The sequence below is a fragment of the Zootoca vivipara genome, chromosome 5 (genome assembly GCF_963506605.1).
Source record: "Zootoca vivipara chromosome 5, rZooViv1.1, whole genome shotgun sequence".
Classification (NCBI taxonomy): Eukaryota; Metazoa; Chordata; class Lepidosauria; order Squamata; family Lacertidae; genus Zootoca; species Zootoca vivipara.
In genome coordinates this window covers 42830260-42850630 of record NC_083280.1, presented here as the reverse complement: position 1 = coordinate 42850630, position 20371 = coordinate 42830260, and the positions used below count along the sequence as shown (strand labels likewise).

Here is a 20371-nt window from a genome sequence, read left to right as displayed (position 1 = left end):
GCTACCTGGACCCTGTATGTTACCAGCATGGGTGGGAATCTCAGGATATACACTCTCAGTTGAAAACATTTCTGATGTGGCCTGGTGCCTACAATTGAATAGTGGCCAGGAGTGGGGTGTTGAAGGCTATGGCAACCTGAGCCAGCAGATAATACACCAGTGATAAAGATATAGAGAAAAACAGACTCTGCCCACATTTTGGGGTGGGCACTGTTTCTTGTGAAGAGTTAGCCCTAGCCCCCGGGTGCTTCCAGACCACCCTCCCATCAACTGAGCTGGATTCTACCACAGTCATGCCTCTCTAGGCAGGCTCTCCATCCAGCCCGATGGGACAAACCTTCTACAGAGCCCTCCCAGAGACACTTACAAAACTTCCAGGCCACGGAGAGCACGGAAGGCCCCTTCCTCAATGCAGCTGATGTGGTTCTTGTCCAGTTGTCTGAATGATGAAAGAGGAGATTAATATACCTGTTCTCAATAGCTGTGCTGGCAGACCAATACCTAGGATGCTCGACACACAGACCAATCTGCTGCACTCAATGAAACGAGAAGAAATGCTGGAGGACTTGGTGGTATGCATTAGAAGCACTGGAGAACTGCAAGTAGCCAAGAGGAGGAAAGGGATAGGTATGGGTGGGTGGGAAATATGATTTGGGGTGCAACAGGCACTGCATTATATCTGTGGGACACGTTCCCACTGCTGTTATCCTATTAGTATTTGCTGTTGTAGAAGGAATTTTTGAGATCTTCCTCTACACAGTTGTTAGCCCTATGACCTCAATTTTTGCATGCATGAAACATAATGCCAATTTCTCCAGGGCAATGTGGCATGCTGTGCTTCCCTATCCGCTGCCCTGCTGGGCCAGGTCACTCACAAGTTCTTGAGATCAGTAGCTCCACGAAACGCCTTCCTGGGAACAGCCAGAAGCAGGTTCTCGCTCAAGTCCCTGCAGATGATAATTTTAAGAGAGCCATCTGTCAGTGGAGAGACAATGAAGTACGGGGGGTTGGCAAGGTGGTGAGGCATCAGGTTATGAGGACTAGCAGGGGAATACTAAGCAGCAATCGAGAAATATTCTGCACATGCTCAGATGCATGACCATCCTTACTGTTTTATATGCACCAGAGTGAGCTCTGGCACTGAAGAAGAGCTGTGTGTGGCCCAAAATGCTGCTCTTTTCACCAAACACCCACCAGGACACTGGCACAACAAACAGCATTGCATTCTGTGCCCCATTCATAGAATGAATGGTTCATCTCATGCCACTTCTGTCATGGCAGCAAGATGAGATGACTGATGGTGGTTTGAATACCTTAAGCAATTTAAATAAGAACACACATTTTCAAAGATCCAGTGTCCACCTGATTTACGGCAAGGTACAAAAGCAACCCAGTCAGTCCATTTTTAAAAATAGCAAAACAAACATGAACACTCCATTTTAAAAATAGCAAAGGAGGTGACCTAATGGACAATGAGGATGCATATTCCAGTCTCTGGCACCTGCATGCAAGAAACAAGGTGAGTCACACCGCAGCCTTATCAGGTGCAAAACCTCTTCCAGCTCTTCATTCCACAGCATGGCTCATCCAGTAACCCTGTTGGCCCCTTGCATCTCACCAAGAGTCATGAAGGGGTTGGGAGAAGGGAGTGGACAGTGGACACTTGCCTCTCCCAACCCTTGGAGTAGAGGCATCCTCAGAACAGAAATGTCCAGGGAGGGACTGCTGATTTATTAACAAAGACACTTGGCAATTCTATGCATCACACACACACACCACACACACCACAGTACCTGAGTGGAAACTTAAAAGAGCACAGGCTGTGATGGTTTTTAATTGCCTTGCTGCCATTTCCTAACTTCCATGCAAATTGTTTCGTGCAAGCCTATAATGGCTGATGCTTATCAGTGAGGTGCCTTCTGATAAATTTCTGTATCATGAGACTAACACACAAACATGTGCACACACACTATTGTGTGGACACAAACACACAGCCTGCTCCACCACCCCTGCGACCCTTTTTTGAAAATAACAACTGTAATCTAAGAGCAGGAAGAAAGTAGGATTGCCACAGTACAGCTCAAACCTAACCAGGAGAGGGCAGCAGAAGCTCTTGCATTGCTGACTGATGTCACCTCTTCAATCTGTTACCTTTGAGACAGAACAGCAGCTCCTCAGACTTGGCACATAGCATTGGGGAAAGGAAGTGTGCATGACATCCTGGTTTCTTCTCCACACTTCTGCTAACAACCAACCTCTCCAGCTAAGCGGCATCATTAAAAAACCTCCGCTGTTTATAATGAGTGTCCAACACTCCTTTAGACTGGACCCTCGTGTCGCTACAGGCAGCGGCTGTGCAACTTTTGCCCGAAGAGACATGTTTCTCTCTCTCTCTCTTTTTTAAAAAATAGGTTTTTATTAATTTTCTTGTTAAAAACATTAACAAACCACATAATTACAAACACAAACACAAACATTCTTCATCCACATATTTCTTTTACAAAAAAAAGAATACAGGGAAAAAACAAAAAACACACAAAAACACACACACACAAAAACAACAACAAAAACATGAAGTATTGGACAAAAACAAAGAAAATCTTTAAATGCGCTAACCCTAACCCTAACCCTAACCCAATACAAATTAAAGAATAGATAATGATGTAAATAGGTTAAGAATTGTGCGATATAATAAGGTTAAAGTTTACAAACTACAGAGAGGTAAACTGGAAGTCAAAATAAAAGAGGTATAATTGATGTGCATTTAGAGACATGTTTCTCTCAGAGGACGTGTTTTGGAAGCAACTTTCTTTAGCCTCCTTCCCTCTGGCTCACACCCCAGGAACCCACTACTGCTTTTCTAAGGAGCATGAGATGAAAAGGCTAGAGCTGAGAATATGTTCATCTTCAGCTGCAAGATTATTACTTGCCAAGAACTGGAAGATCCAAGAAATACCAACTGTAGAAGAATGGCAAATGAAAATGATGGACTTTATGGAACTTGCCGAACTAACTGGATGACTCCGCGACCAGAAAGAAGAGATGGTGGAAGAAGATTGGAAGAAATTCAAAGCATATTTGAAAAAATATTGCAAAATTTGATAGTTTATAAGTATTTTTGGAAGTTTATATAGGCTATCGGTTTAGAGGTAGGAATGCTGTTTAGTGTATAAATAAGATACGATTTTAAAATAAGGTAAATTTTAATCAGGAGATGATATTGATTATATTTAATATTGTTTTAGAAATTAGGAAACTGCTAAAGATGATTAAAAATGAAATTCAGATAGGAGGGACTTGAGGAAGTCGCCCAAAGAGGTTAAATGAAATTATGAAATGAGAAGATTATGTTTGTATTAATTGTTCTTTTTCTGTTTTCTGTTTTGTTTTGTTTTTATTAGTGTTATGTGTGTATTGTGTTTTTATAAATTTGTTTGAAAATGAATTAAAATTTTTTTTTAAAGAGAATATGTTCACCTTCGTATTCCTCTCCAATTCACCTCTGAAACATCTCTCTAACCCAGGCACTGTGGGGTTAAAGGTAAAGGTAAAGGGACCCCTGACCATTAGGTCCAGTTATGATCGACTCTGGGGTTGCGGCGCTCATCTCGCATTATCGGACGAGGGAGCCGGTGTACAGCTTCCAGGTCATGTGGCCGGCATGACAAAGGCGCTTCTGGCGGACCAGAGCAGCACACGGAAACGTCGTTTACCTTCTCGCTGGTAGCGGTACCTATTTATCTACTTTCAATTTGACATGCTTTCAAACTGCTAGGTTGGCAGGAGCTGGGACCAAGCAATAGGAGCTCACTCGTCGAGGGGATTCGAACCGCCAACCTCCTGATCGGCAAGCCCTAGGCTCTGTGGTTTAACCCACAGCCCCACCCGCGTCCCTACTGTGAGGTTAGCAGAGGCTTAACATCTTCCTGGTAATATGTGAATGTTGGGGGAGACCAAAACACTTCCAAAGATTGACACATTTATTTATCTATTCATTCAGTTTATTCCACATGTGAATGGTGTGTGCTATAAAGAGGCAATTTAATATTAGGAGGTGCTAAAAACAGCACTAGGGTATTCAGGTGATGGGATCCCTCAGCAATCTCTATGTAGCAGCAGCAGAGAACATGGTGAGGCCTTCCAACAGTTCAGTTGCTGCTGCCAACTGGGAGGGGTGAGGCAGTGAGAAGGCTGGCATGGTACAATCACATCAGCGGAGGCAACCTGGTGCTACTGCTTTGGAGCCAATCTGGGGTTTGGCCCACACCACCTGGTAAGCAGCAGCAACAATTCAGCTGTTGGGAGGTGAGCATCACTGCCCCACCACACCATCTGCCTTTGATATATAGATCTATTTACCTAGGCAATTTTTTAAAAAATAAGAAAATCCAGGCTCCACTATTACTTTTCCAAATTTCTTTCACTTTTTGACAACTAGCTAGTGAGAAGAGTTTGCTAACCTTATTCCCATGTATTCCCTAAGGGGAATTGTTTCTAGGGACTCATAGGTCTGGTTCACATGTTGTAATGGTTAACATTAGGTAAAGGTAAAGGCGCCCCTGACCATTAGGTCCAGTCGTGTCTGACTCTGGGGTTGCGGCGCTCATCTCGCTCTATAGGCCGAGGGAGCCGGTGTTTGTCTGCAGACAGCTTCCGGGTCATGTGGCCAGCATGACAAAGCTGCTTCTGGCAAACCAGAGCAGTGCACGGAAACACCGTTTACCTTCCCGCCGAAGCGGTCCCTATTTATCTACTTGCACTTTGGTGTGCTTTCGAACTGCTAGGTGGGCAGGAGCTGGGACCAAACAATGGGAGCTCACCCCGTTGCAGGGATTCGAACTGCCGACCTTCTGATCAGCAAACCCTAGAATCTGTGGTTTAACCCTTAACCATAGTTAAAAAACAAAAACAAACCATAGTTAAAGCTGTAGCGCCTGTCAGGTTTTCACTTAAGTCTTAGCTTATTGTGTCACAGAATGGTTAAAAGCACCAGCAAGAGCAAGTGAGCCTTAACAGCAGTTTCAATTTTTTTGCCACTCTTCATCTGCAGATCTGTAGCATTTGGGACACACTAGCTCCTTAACTATAGTTAAGAAAGAGGTCGAAGTTCACATGCAGGACTAAGCTGTGGGTAATTTTAACTAAAGTTTATAAAGCAACTACAAATCTTGATTAGCAAGTGACCTTAAACCATTAATGAAGTGGCTGGACTGGGTTCACACATAACGCTAAGCCATGGCTTAGATTTGTCTAATAAATAAATCATGAGCTAGCATTGTATATGAACCCGTCCCTATTCACACAATCCTATAAAACACTCATTGGGCGCATTTGGCTGGAGGCACTTTAAATCCAAGGAAAGAACCTTTGGGAACAGGGAGCCAACATTTCTCCTCTGAAAGAGTGCATGATCACAAAACTGTTAGAACAACCAGGCCCTTGTGAAAACGCCAAAGCACAAATAACATTCCCATCTAATGAGGACTTTTAGAGTTCTAGACAACTCAATATTCTGTGACGTATTGAAAGTTTTTAAAACCATAGTTCTTCTGAAAGTAGGAGTTCCAATCGCTTCATCCTCAGAATTAAAAATCTGAGAATATTAGAGATTATTAGGAACTTCAAATCTTCCAAAACATTGTTACCACAAATGACTTGGTTGGAGTCCACCAGCTCTTCACAGCGACTGATTATATTGCTATTTTTATTCACTTTTGGTTCTTTTCTTCTCCATGGTCTTGGTCTGTCCCCAACTACCACTAGCAACCTGCTGCACAGATGTTGAGCCAGAGCATAGTTTGGAGTAATGTAACCATCGACCTTCCCTGCCTTTGGAGAGTTCATATTCACACTCCTCTCTTCAGGGAGGCAGCTGCTCTAGAGGTGAGTGGAAATAATGGAGAAAATCACCCTGTTCTCTCCCTCTTGTACGGTACATGTATGGACCTGTTTTCATTCAGTATCACAGTAACTCCAAGGAACATTAAGCTGCCAGTTTCCCAGACACAAATTGCTCCAGTCTTGATGAATAACAGCTTGCAGCAACAGCTTTGTCTAGCTTAAGAGGAACAATCTGACCATTACTTGCACCATCCTGCCACCCATTTATGCTGAGTCAGATAAATTGGGACCCCCAAGAAAAGCAGCCTTATTACAGAATGGAGGATAATCTCTTAGTGAGTGAAAACTAGGGGACCCCATAACCAGTATGCATACAACAAAGTATGTTTCAAGCAATACAAATTCTGGTAGGACTACAGAGCAGGGCAAATATCTCCCAGGCTCTTCATCTGACTTTGAACTAAATGCCCTTTAATAGCAACACAAATAGAATATGAGGTTCATAAAACTAAAGCACTCACGTTACTTTTTACTGCTCAATGTTAAATGGGCAATAAACAGGGGTGGGTGGGTTTCCACATGTGATGGGAATGCTCAGTCTGGACAAGGGTGTTCCAAGAAATCTCTTCCATTCTACCACAAATAATTCCAACAGACCCCCAAGTCAGCCTTATTGTCTATATTTCCTGATACAAAGTGAAATATGATGTGCCAAGACGTAAACCACTTTGTCCAGAAAACATGCTGATTTCCTTTAATTATCCCTGCATTTAGTTTAGAAAAGATTATCTCATCTCTTTCACCCAATGACTCCTTTAAAACAGGCATGACCACCAGTCTCTCCAGGGCAATCTGACCCAATTTCCAGTTTCAGTTGTGGTCGCATCCCATCACCAAACAAATCACTGAGAGAGTTTTCCTGGCTAGCCTGCACCCTCAACATTGCACACTCTCTTTTGTCTTTGCCTCAGCCATCACTCCTCCCCTGTGTGCCTTGGACATGAGCCACTTGGAGGGATCCCTCACTGGGATTGGTGCCTCGATTGTGGGAGCAAGTGAAGCCTCCCAGTGTGAGATCCTGGCCAGCACTCAGCAAGGAACTAAAGCCAAACTGTCTGACATCCATAGGACATAGCTTTCCCAGTGGGGAGCCCACTCAGGCAGACAAGCCAAACACTTAATCTCCTGCCCTATGGGGCAGGCTGAGCCTGGTGCAAGCAGGGGGTGCAATGGTATTATGAGGCTCTCATTCTCTTGGCTAATCCCAACTTCACACTTTAACCTGATTGAGGCGTGTTTGGCTTGCCAGCCCCTCGTGCTGTTTGAGGGGATTAGGGTTCGGCTCAGCGGGATGGTAATTGCTTCCTACTGCTCCAGACCAGCTTGCCCAGCCTTTAGCCATGCCATGGAATATCCTGTCTTCAGTGCCCAGTCACCAGCAGGGAGATAATCAACCTGCAGTGCAGAATTGGCTTCCCAGACTCCCCGCTTCCATCTATACCACAGGGAGGTATGAGGAACATATATATTGTGCCCACAGAGGAAGGACCTGCCACTTTGTCATGCCTGGATTGTGTCTGCTGCATGCTGTATGTTGGTGACACTCAACTCTATCTCTCTGTTCCATCTTTCAATCCAAGAGATGTTCCTTAGCTTGTCACACTGGGAAGGAAGAGGTCAAACAAACTGAGGCTGAATCAATGAAATACAGAAGTCCTGTGGGATGGGAGACTGACTGCTCTGGAGGAGGTTTGGAGCTGGTTCTCAATGGGGTGGCACTCCCCTGAAAGACTGGGTACACAGTTCGGAAGCACTCCTGGACTTGGTGTGACCGATGTAGGCTCAGGTGGTGCTGGTAGCTAGGGGTGCATTCTTTGGCTGATATGCCAACTGCAGCCGTATCTGAATAGGTCTAACTCAGCCAAAACATTTTGTGCCCTGCTCACATCCAGGCTTGACAAGTGCATTATGCTCTTTGTGGGACTGCCCTTTGAAACTTAAGTTTTGATAGGGATAAGAATGTCAGCTTCAGTAATATATTTACCATACCAGCCACACTGGCTTCTGTGACATTTCTGAGTTGAATTTAAATGACTTGCTTTCATATTTAAAGTCTTAAATGGTTTGAAGGACCACCTGCACCCATCATCAGGCTGCCCACACACCGAGATGTGCAGTGGTGGCTCTCATCATGCACCCACCTCCTACATCAGTGAGGTTGGTGGCCATGAGAGGGAGGGCCTTTTCCGTAGTGGCCCCACAGCTTTGCAATGCCCTTCCAGAGGGTCCAGAGAGGGCTGCCATTCATTAAGCTATCTGGAAGTCTTTAAATACATCTCTCCTCTGTATCCTGTTATTGATCAATGCCTTCTGGCTTGGATTGTGGGTTGCTAGTGCTGTGAAAAGTGTTTTAACTGACAGGCTGAGTATGTTGATTGATTTTTAACAAGGACTGAAGGTTGCAATGTTTTTGATTTGTTGATATTTTGTGAACATTGAATTCAGAAGAGATAAGCAACCTTACAGATATATAAGGATGGCATGGAAGTTTTAAAACCTTTTGCCCCTTTACACCACCCTTTCTAAACAGCCGCCACCACAGTGCCTGGACATAGTTTTCTTGCTAACAAGTGAGGAGATACCAACAACCGCATTCCTGATGCTCAGCCTCTAAAAACTTCCAGACTGCCAAAGTGATTGCATGTGTGCATGTGACTGTGTCTTTCTCTCTCGCTCCTACCTCTATTTCCACCTCTCTTTATCGCCTTCTAGTTATCTCCTTTGCTCCATTCAGATCTGCTTCTCCTAGAAGACAGAATTAAATTGGAATTCTGATTCCTTATTAGAGTCTACTGTCTGCCTCATTTTCCTCTGGAGACAACATAGCTAAGTGCTGGGGCTCTCTCACGCCACGGTGCTATAAATTAAATGGCATTACCCCTTCAGCCAAGTGCAAGTACGACAGATGAAAGGTTGTTGGTGTGACATTCACTAGGCAGGCTTCTTGAGGGGTGTTTTTGCTTTAATTTATCCATGTCACATAAGTCCTGAGCCAGTTGCAATCAACTACTGGTGCTAAGTCTTCTTCTTCTTTGGCGATCACTCGTAACCAAGTAAGATTGTCTTCCATAAACACGATTTTAACAATGGGTCCGTAAGTGACTGTGGAGGCCAATTCTGGATCCACACGTCCTTCCACAGTGGGGACATTAGTTTTTGGGCGGGAGTTGATCACGGTGTGGATTTGCCAAGTGTGCCTTCCTCTTAGCACGTTTCTCCCTTGCATCCTGAGTTCGGGTGTCTTCAAAGCCCATGACACCTCTGGTAAAGGCTGTTCTCCAACTGGAGCGCTTGCAGGCCAGTGTTTCCCAGTTGTCAGTGTTTATACTGCATTTTTAAAGATTTGCCTTGCGACAGTCTTTAAACCTCTTTTGTTGACCACCAGCATTACGCTTTCCATTTTTAAGTTCGGAATAGAGTAGTTACTTTGGTAGACGATCATCAGGCATCCGCACAACATGACCAGTCTAACGAAGTTGATGTTGAAGCCTAAGCCTTTCTCGGAAAACAGAGGTTTTCTGGGACTAAACATGGTGGCTCCCAGACCTATGATGTACTGGGCCCAGCTTGAAAGCTGCTCTGACATCTGCTGCCACACCTCCAGAGCCTTCCAGGGCTGTCTCTATCCCAGCCATCCCTGTCCTGGCAGTCTGTGATGTCCTGTGGTGCAGTAGACTCCAGCTGCACCTTGCCAGGGTTGGGAGCAGAAGAAACTCCTATGGGGCCAAGAAGGCCCACTAGATTTCAAATGGCACCACAGCCACTCCCACCAAGCTGGTCGCCAGCACCACCAACACAGCATGCATCCTTCAAACACCTCCTCCCCCCATCCCTCCCTGTTGCTTGTGGGCAGTAATTAGTACCAAAGTGGCCTCGGATCCAGCCCCTGGGAGTGGCGCTTCCACAGCTGCTGGCCTTGCTGTGCCTGCTGGAGGTATGCAGACAACAGCCAGGAGACAGGTAGGATCAGCCAACAGCCAGCAGGTGGTGAAAATGGATCGCATTTCTCAGGGGAATATACCCTGCACTTGTGCCAAAGGGAAGCACACTTGCAACTCCGCTTCCCTTTGACACATTTATTTAGATTCAAAGCAGGAATCTACACCTGTGGGTTAAGAACATTGCACAAAGCACACTGGATAGCATAGAATCCACACCAGTTGTTTTGTTCTGGCATGCCATGGGATGGCAGGCTTTTGGAGAGCATGTTAAGGATGCTACCCATTGTATCGGACTGGCAACACAGAGACTCCAGAGGTGACATGGTAGAAAGAAAGAACCAAAGGATTTTAAGCACAACAGTGTTCTGAATGGGCCTTTAAAAAAAAAAGTAATCTCCCTCTGTCTCCCCTCCAAAACACATTCAAAACTGCAGACCAGCAGGCAGGTACTTGTAAATTCAAATGCAATTTACTGCAGCAGCAGTTGCCTCCTTCCTCTCCCGCTGTGACTGGAAAGCTGAAATGTATTTAGCCCCCTGCATGCAAATGAGATACTCTGGCCAATTCAATCTCTGTGGGGTGGAATATCGGGGAAGGATCCTTAGACCTCCACCCATGTATCTCCCCCTGCCCCCCCCCCCGGCCCTCACTGCTCCATCTAGAAATTAGATGAGAGAGCCTGAGAGTCACAGACAATAAGGGTTCGAATCTGTTTAATGTCTTAAAGAGAAGGGTGCAATGGAATTAGTGCATTGGCAGATACCTTCCCAGGGAGAAGAAATTGAGCACTAAAGAGCGAAGGAAGCACAACAAGAACTGACAGCTGGGAGGTGAAGCATGACACATCCCACTTGGGAACAACAATGGTTATGAATTGGATTAAGCACTGGAATAAGCTGCCCAGGGAAGGGCTGAATTTACCATCACTCCTAGGTTGCCAAGCAAAACCAGGAGCTTTCCTAGAGGTGACGCGTGTAGCCAAAGACAAGGGTTGTTGTTGTTTTTAAATAGAATGGGCTTAGTGTTAACAAGAGGAAATTCCCTGGTCTGTGCCAGGAGAGTGGGTGAGAGAAACCCTTCTCATCTTGCAATTCTGTCTTTATGTGTTTTGAGACAGTGTTTTGTATATTAATTTGGTTTGTTGCTGCTCTTTTCTGACCCAAGGACAGCTATGTTTCACAGTGCCAGGCTTAGAGGCAAACTTCAAACATTCAGACTGAGCATAGACAAGACTGGCTCTGGAATTTGTATAGGAAGACATTCACAACAAGCCTTTTGATCATGATTCTAATCAATTCAGGGCTTCCTGGCAGACAGGATACTGCAAGGAATTTGATGGGTTTCACATATTCTCCCATTTCCTGGTTCCCAGATTTGATAAAAACCCTACATATTAAGTTTTCTCTGTGATTTGAAATGGTGCAGAAACACACTTGATTTGTTTCCAAAATAACAGGACTCAAGAGATCACTAACTATATACAACACCTCCCCCCACACACACAGTGGTGAAGGAACAGCAAACAGGGCGACTGGATTGCACAATACTAGAAGGTGTACAGAGCAGCTTCAGAAGTGACAGAGATGCAAAGAAAATAGGAAGCCTCTGCACTTTGTGTTTCTGAGGCAAGGCCAAGAGGTGTTTTCATGCTGCTTATTATACCAAGGTCTTAAGAACACCCACTACAATGGGTGCAAAAGAAGTCCAATGCCAGCTGCAGGGAAAAGAAGGAGCACTTTAGGTTCTGTGACCCAGAAGAAATGTCACAGCTAGGCAGTGCAGCATGACAGGTTTAATCCAATATAAGGAATGTCTGAAATTCTTTGCAGGAACTTTATCCACCTCCCTGACCGCCACTAACTAAATTCCAGGTGAATAAACACTGAGTTTCACTTCTCCAAACACAGCACTGCTGTTAGGGACTATGGTTACTGACCATATTATGAAGGCGCAGGAGCTGTCAGAATGGTAAATGTGAGGCCTAAGTGTGCCATGTTCTAATGGAAATCAATAGGGCAATTAGCACCTTCATTAGGGATGAAAACCTCGGAGAGGATAACTTGCTTTCAAAATTTCTGTGTTACTTCTCAACATGGATTTTCAGAAATTCACAGGCCTGCTCAACTATGTGTGGTGTGTGAAACATGAAGCATAGGCTGTGGATGTGGCTGGCTGCCACCAGGTCTTTCAGGGAGGTTTGCATGAAGTGTACCTAACGTTTGCCCTCTTGCTCACCAGGACCTCATCTTTCATTAAGAATAACATTTAAACCATCAGCTTCTCATGACCTGCCACAGTGCCAAGAAGTTTTCTCACTACATTTTCAACAAAGCCCAATGCACCTCATCCCTCTGTTTCTTCATCTTGCCAAGAGAGGCAATGTGAGTGGACATTGAGTGGCCCTACCAGGGCCATTGAGATGGGTGACTCCTTGCAAACTGTCTGGATCACAATATTTACTAAAACTAGCACACAGAGCAGTTCCTGGTTTCAATCATTTCTTGTTTTCTCCCCTGGGCACAAGTGAGAGCAACTTGTTGTTGTTTAGTCGTGTCCGACCCTTCGTGACCCCATGGGCCAGAGCACGCTCACAGAAAGCAAGTAGCTGTAAGTAGCTCTCTACTTCTGTAAGTAGAGAGCTACTTACAGAAATCAATGGAGAAATCCAGAATTTCAGTGCAGCTGTGAAAGAAGTCCAATGTGCCACCTCCTAAACAAAAGAGGTACTGCTAAGGTACTGCTCTTTATTGTCGTGTTTGTAGGGAGCCATCCTTGCACTTGGGGCCAGAGAAACAGAGGTGACACCTACAGTGGGACTATCCCGCAGTGGGTCTGCCCCATCCAAATCCCATCTGCCATGTATCCTTCCTCGTGCATCCAAATCTAGAACAAAAAGTGTCACCGGTGAGCAATTGAGAGAGAGGAAGTAGTGAGCCTATTTAATGCACCTGAAAACCCCCCTCTAATTTTCCTTTCCATCTGCTGCTCCCCTTGCAGCATTTCTCAACATAAGCAGTTACCAGCATAAGCCTTCCATCACCGCTACCACTTTGCTCCCCGTATGTTAACTTCTTATATATTTATACCTTCCATTTACACCCCCACTTTCCTCCAAGGAGCTCAAGGTGGTGTACATGGTTTCTTCCTCCCCAATATACCCTTACAACAGTCCTTGTGAGGTGGGCTGCCTAAGATACTGTGAATAGTCCAAGGTTACCCAAAGAGTTTCATGAGGACTGGGGTTTTGAACCCTGGCCTCCCGGGTCCTAGTCCAACACTCTAACTACTGCGCCACACTGGCACATATGAAACGGCCTTATCCTGAGTCAGACCATTAGTCTTCCTAGCTCAGCATTTCATACTCTCGGCTAGCAGTGCTCTTCAGGATCTCAGAAAGAGGTTGTTCCCAGCCTGCTTCCTGAAATCCTTTAGCTGATGCTGTGCTCAGGACCTTCTGTATGCAAAGCATGCACTTGAGCCATGGCCCCTCAAAAATTCAGCGCTGTCTATCCTGACTCCTCACTGCCAATAATCACAGCCATCCATTACTGGGCAGCTGCTGCCACTGCCAATTATGTGCTGAGTAAATCAATGGGCTGTAATTGCACTATTAAGATCTCATTACGCCCCTGACTCTGCAGCCCCAGCAGCTTGCACTGCGCTGTGACAATTTGGCTCCCACTGCCAAGCGACCACAGCTGCTGACTCAATTGTTTTTTTGTGGGGGTTTTTTTCACCCACTTCTGGCCACCACATTATAAAGATACAAACAAACTGGAAAGGATTCGTACTAAAGAAACAAGGACAATTAAAGGGTTTACTGAATGCACAACATATAATGGGGAAATGGGACTGACCACATTTAGCTTATGGAAGAGATGGGGACAAGAGGCACAGTCAAATATCTTAAAAGGTGCCTTTTTTAAAAGAAATATGGTTTATCAGGGACTTGTTTCATCTTGCTCACGTGATGCAAGGTTGGCATGAATGACAGGGGAAAGAACTGTTGCTTTCTCTACCGCCCCACCATCAAAGTAAATTGTATTCTTCTAATCATGAAGATCTACTGGTACTTGGAATAAGGTTTTTTTGAAAGACACGCTCCTGTTGGGATCCCAGACAATGCGGCTCCAAAGCCCAGCGCTTGGTGGTCACTTCGCACAACCAAGTTCTAGGTGGGCCACCACCACCAAGGGACTGAAAAAGGCTTCCACTCTGGGAAGCGCTCACCACGGAAAAAAGGGGGTGGGTGATTCCCAGAGTTGCTGTGCTTTCTGCCTCTGATTGGTGTTGTTGCTAATTAACTAATTACCCCCTTATCTAAATATCTTGGGAACAGCCATTTAATTATGGTTCTGAGTCATCATGGATATCAAGATCTCTCTCACTCTCTTTGTTTGGGCGTAAATGACTTTCTGCATATCTAAATCCATCCATGTGTTTCTGTCTATCCATTTCTGGTGCAGGAGAGGTGAACACAGCACCTCCCATTGGATATAAGCAGATCGCTTGTTGTAATAGTTACAGGTAGGTAGCCGTGTTGGTCTGAGTCGAAGCAAAATGAAGCCTGTTTGGCAATACAGGGTGCTTCCAGTCAGGAGTTTATTGTGAAATGGGTACTGCCAGGCATACAAGTTTGTTTGTGTGTGTGTGTGTGTGTGTGTGTGTGTGTGATGTCCACATAAAGTTGTAATCATTAAAATACCAACTCATACTTTATTTTTTACACTTAATCTAGATTTCCCCTTATCACATAAAATCCTACAAGTAAAAAAAATAACCTTATATATATATTCCATCATTGTTGCTGGCTGGTCACTGTGTAAGAAAAGGCTGGTGAATTGGATGGACTATTGGTCTGATCCAGCAGGCTATTCATTTGTGTGTAAGCTCATTAATGTGTTTGTTGTTGTTTAGGTGGGCAGTTTGTCACATTGATGGTGTTGTTTTCGTAAGCAGACTTTAGCACTACACCCCCTTACTTCCATCTGCTCCTCACCTGAACAAAATAGTCATTTGGTTTCTAGTGGCCCAAATGATATTTCCATCAGTTGCTGCATGCTGAAAGCATGTTAACAACCCAGTTAAGAGGAGCCATTCTCTCAGGATCCACACACAGTACATGTGGGGAATTACCTTGGAGGCTAGAATGGCAGTACATACATTCGGCTTTCAATAATGATGATGATGATGATGATGATGATGACGATAAGTCTTTCGCACCAATCCCCCTTTGTCAGTCTTGTGATGGAGGAGAGGGACAAAAAAGCACAGGAGCCCAGATATATCCCATGAAACGCCACCCACTGGTATAGACAGCAAACAGCAGAATATCAATTGCTATCCATGACAAAAAGAGGTGCCAAACATGCACAAATTGAATCTGAACCACCCACTTTTGATAGAAGGCTCCCATCTGGAAGTACCCCTAGATTCAGTGCTATGGATCATGCCTTAGGCCTGGAAGGCTTTGCACCTAACAGAATCCTCATTTGCCTGGCCTTCGCCATCAAAGGGGAAGTGATAACCTGCACTGCTCCAGAATGGACTCCAGGAGGCACTGTGCCTCAAGAAGACCAAATAACTTTGCACTCTGTGGTTTATGCATAATAAGTTTCATCATTGCCTCTTCTTCCAACCGGATAGGATGGCTGGCACTAGGCATGTCCCTGATGGCGTGGAGCTCCTTGTTTTTAGAGACACTCATCCAAGGTGAAAATGAGAAAGCTATGGTCTCTTTGTTCCGTGCTGGTGCTAGTTCCCACAGGGGGCTTTTCAGTGATGGTGTTGTGCTCAGAGTTCATTTTACTCCCACTGTAATGGCTTTACTCCGCTAATAAGTGTGAAGTGGGCATTCTCACCTGTCCAGATCTGAGAAAGGTAAAGACAAAGCTAAGCCAAGCTGAGAATTGAGTCCTGGTTGTACTGGGATTCTGCAGTCGGCCCACTAAGAGGCAGAGAGGCACAGGCCTGCAACACTCACTTTATAATCTATTCAGTGTGTTATACATATGCTTGTACCATAAAATACATTCCTTCTGTGTTTCAAAGATGAAGCCGAAACTGGAGAAAAAGCAGATTAGAACGACAAATGTTCAAGCTTGAACGAGAATGGACAAGAAGAAACAAACTTCTGTGAGCATATACAGAAGCAAATGTGTTCCGAGTGCAAATGTTTGTTTTATCAAGCCAGCTGACACTTCCCCCTTACACACACACACACACACACACACACAGCGGGGGGGGGGGGGAGAGAAAGAGTCTCAGCAGGCTTGGCTGAATCCTATGGTTTGCAAAAGTAACCCCACCCCCAATATCTTCAAGGAAAAACCCCTGTGGTGGTGGTGGGGGAAATCCTTCCCCCACAAAAGCCCAATAAGTAATGTGAGTGCTCAGTAATCGCAGAATGCTGACATACTATTAAGCAGATGAAATGGAGGGTGGGAAACTGGGTGGGAGGGGGAATGGATTGGGTTATTGTGGCACTGGCTGACTGGCTGGAAGAGTGAACAGGAGGAGCAGGATACAGGACAAGATTTTGTTGCAGGTCCCACTCATGCAATTCTGTGACTACACTTGCAACATCAGATCACGCAGCAACAAAAGACCACAAAATCTTTCACTGCAAGCCTATGTCATTCCTATCTTACAATATGGTATTACGGACTGAGCACAAAGCTCAGGATTTGTCAGGGCATTAATAAAAATCACCAGAATGCATATTTTGTACAAATGAGTTCAGAAACTGAGAAATTTATAGCAGGGCACACAGATAACCTCAAATTCTGTCCATAAATTGCTAATTTAGTCACATAAATTAAACATGAGAAATTTTGATCATGTTGAAATTCTCATGTATATGATGGCCCCGCATTTGAAAATGCCTCCTTTTCACACTATGGAATTGTTAAGGCTGTAGACAACAAGTGCATTTTCAAGTGCACCCAGGTAAGAAATAAGTGGGGCCAGTGGGATGGCTGGCTCAGTGGAATCAGGTTTCTCAACATCATGAAAGCAGAATTTAAATTTGGCTAGGAAGGGGGGGGTGCAGGGATTTAATGGGTGTTAGAATTAGGAATTTGTGGCTTTCAGACATTGCCAGCCCTGTGTGTGTGTGTGTGTGTGTGTGTGTGTGTGTGTGTGTGTGTGTCACAGATGCAGGGTGTTGCGGGGGGGGGGGGATTGAGTGCAGGATGCAACACAATATAGTTTCTTATCAGCAACAACAAAGATTGGCTGGTAGCTCTATTTGTAGCTTGAATCAGCTGTATGGTGTGCAGCAACCTGACAATGTAACCTGAGAACAAGAAGAACTGCATCAGATAACTTTGTCCTCCTTCACCTTGCGGGGACAGTTCCTTTTATGATCCCTCACATCATACAATGGTTGAGACAGAGACACTTTAAAGAGAGAGAATTGAAATCCACTATAAATGTGAAAGAGAGGCCTTGCTATTAAAATGGTAACCTTCATTGCTTTCTTCATATCCCACCTCTGATTAAAACACTCCAGACAAACGTTTTACGTGTGAGGAGCTTCTGATTAGCAAACAATCTATGCATATCATACAGTTTAAGGAAAGACTCCATTCACCTTCTGCATTCCCACCAATGGAAGTCAGCTCAATTTTTTTATTTTATTTTTTTAAAAGGAAGTCTTCATTTGCAGAGAAACCAGAGATTGCGCTGAGAATCTCTAGGACCCAATGGAAGAGACACCCTCTCAGAATGAATATCCTGAGAAATGAAAGCCTGGTGGGTTTATTTTTATCAGTTTTGACTGAAGCTGGTTTTCTGCTGACATTTATACTCCTTCCTCATTATCAGCTCCCTGCCTTCCCACAGCCAAGATGAAAGTGAGGAATGAGGTTTCTGAATGGTAGGGCCCTGGGTGCAAAAACCTGCATGGAGAAAGTATGTGCCAAATCAACCACACACACACACACACACACACAGGATAAGTGTCTAGTAGGTAATTGCTTGGGTGCAGAGATGGGTTGCAGGGGACAGTGCTTAGAACTTCTGAACTCAGTGTTAAGAGGTCAGGTATCAAAAGAAACAAAAGCGTGTCCTGCAGAAAGTGTCTTCTACAATGCCTTTATTCTCCATGTGTTTCTCGTCTTCAGAATCTTGAGGGACTGTTCTGGAGGGAGTGTCAGAGGACAGGAGCAATTAAACAGTTGGACACACAAGTTCCTTCCTTCACTATAAACACCTCCCAAAGTTCCTTCCTTCTCTATTATCAGCCCAGGTACATAAAGAAATGGGGACAATAAAGGATGAGAACATCAGGACCAATTCTCTACTTTCACAACTAGGCTGTCAGCCAGTTCCTGTACTAACAAAAGGGCAAATTATACATTACATGCAAATGCATGTAACAAAGCCCCAACTGCTTTATTAAATGCACAGCAGCAATTTTGAGCAAAGGCATCAGGGTGCTTATGTTCTTCTCTGCTTGGCAGCTTTCATGATCTGGAAACTCTACAGGGGAAAAGGGAAGCTAAGGGAAGGAAATTTTTAGTGGAAAAATTAAGCACTCCTTCCCAACTGCTGCTCAAAAACTGCAGCTTCCCAAATGCAGTCACGTGGAACATGAATGGCTTCCTAGAAAGAGAGGAGGCCAGCCATGTCTTTCTCCAAATAATTGTAGCGCATGTTACCAGCATCCCAAGGAACTGGCAATGGGCATTTGAATAAGAGCTGGCATTGCATCTCCTGCCAAGCAGACAGCAGTTGGCAGACACAGCACCATTTCTTTGAGACTAGTATCATAGCCTCCAGTCACAGGGTAGGTGGCAGCAGTTCAGACCTTGGTATTAGCATGTCCAGTCAGTGCCCGGGTCTCTGCCACCCAGACAGCCAGACAGCTACCAGCCTTTAGTTAACCAAACAATGATCAAAACACTTCCATGTAAGCCCTTACTCTGCTTTCCCCACTACGGCTTGCTATGAGACACACATCACTTTTCCTGAGCTACAATAACCACAAAAAAATGCCTTGCTCATGTTACAAAAACTGCTCCTGGTCCCTTCTTATTCCTTTGCAATAATCATTCTACCAGTAGCTCCAGTGAAGAGCAGCAGGAAAAGACCAGGGAAGCTAGATGAGCCCATTTCATAGTCACCTTTAGTGGTTGCTTCAACAGGGGCTGCCCAGTTCCCCATGTGTAATAGAGGACATCTCTATTCTGTACTGAAGCCCGTATATCAAACATCCCAACAGGCATGGAAGTAAAGAAGAACTCTGCATTCAACATGGGAGCAATGGAAAAAGCAGGCAGGCAGCTAACAAATATATGGCAAGCAATGCAAACCCATGACACAGAAAAAAGGTCATTTGCAGCACAGATATGATCTGAATATCTGAAGGACTCTAATGAATCCAACACTTGGGGGGGGGGGGCTAGGATTGCTTCAAACATGAAACAATTTCAGCACCAACAGCACTTCCATCTAGGAAAAAGCATGCAACCCTTGTATAGACATGTGATGACTGCATATATGTGGCATATATGTGAATATCAGTGGCCGGGAGGGAAGAGCAATGCAGACTGTTGCCCTCACATGTTGTTTGTGGCTTCCTAGAGGCATCTAGTTTGTTGCTGTGGAAATTTATTTATTTATAGTTTTCCTCACCAAAGCAACTTACATATAATTGCCGTAAGAAATCAACAACAATGTCAAGGCAGTAGCAGTGGAGCAGAATGCTGGATTAAATAGATCTGTGGTATGTTCTCAGGGTACGTGCAACGTGTGCATTCAATGTAGGCAAACATTTTTGTTTGAAACAGGCCTCAGATCAGGGACAGGCCATTCTGTGGGCATTCAGTAGCTGTGGAATTCCCAACTCCCACCAGCCCCAGTCAGCATAACCAGGGTTCAGGGATTATGGTGCAACTATAACTGGAGGACTATAGGTTCATGATTCCAGCACCCTACAGCCAATGCACATAAGTTGTGAAAATGTGTGGGTGGGTGCAATGTGAAAACAAAAAGACTAAGGACACTCCCCCTACTTCAACCAAACTCGTGTAAGTTATCATTTTATCAAAGGAACTCTGGGAATGGTAGTTTTAGTTGAGTTCTCTTTATAGATCACTCACTCCGTCACAGAACAAGCTGATGTTGTAACTGGAGAGATGCCCTGATTCATAGGCAAAATTTCTCCTTTCTTTTAACTCCTTTAAATATTGATGTGCATGTATTGTACACTTTTGCCACTTTAATTCTCTCTCATTAAAAGTTCATTTCTTAATGTCCACTTCGGGTGAGAAGAAGGGAAGTTCCACGTCACGACCTAGGAATACTTGGTGTTCTTGCATCACCATAAGATGCTACTATAAGGCGCCTAGTGTGAATGCACATCAGCCCCACAGACATGCAAGACCCAGCTGGTAGGAAGTGGAATACATGCATAGAAATGAGGAAGGGATTCTGCTTTGGGTACCCGCCAGGCATTCATTATGTTCCTGGGTATGAAATCAACAATGTCTAATTAGCAAACACATTTCCTGCCTGGCGCTCAG

The 20371-nt window shown here is 44.6% G+C and overlaps 1 protein-coding gene across 1 annotated transcript in view; it reads right to left on the bottom strand.

The window, feature by feature from the left end:
- The window catches only part of SLIT1 (slit guidance ligand 1), a 124480-nt gene that overhangs the window by 34924 nt on the left and 69185 nt on the right, over positions 1–20371 (bottom strand). Inside the window, exons 5-6 of the mRNA XM_035133598.2 lie at positions 876–947; positions 368–439 (exon numbers count right to left, since the gene is read on the bottom strand). Coding sequence (XP_034989489.2) covers positions 368–439; positions 876–947 — 144 coding nt within the window. The remainder of the gene's footprint in view (positions 1–367; positions 440–875; positions 948–20371) is intronic.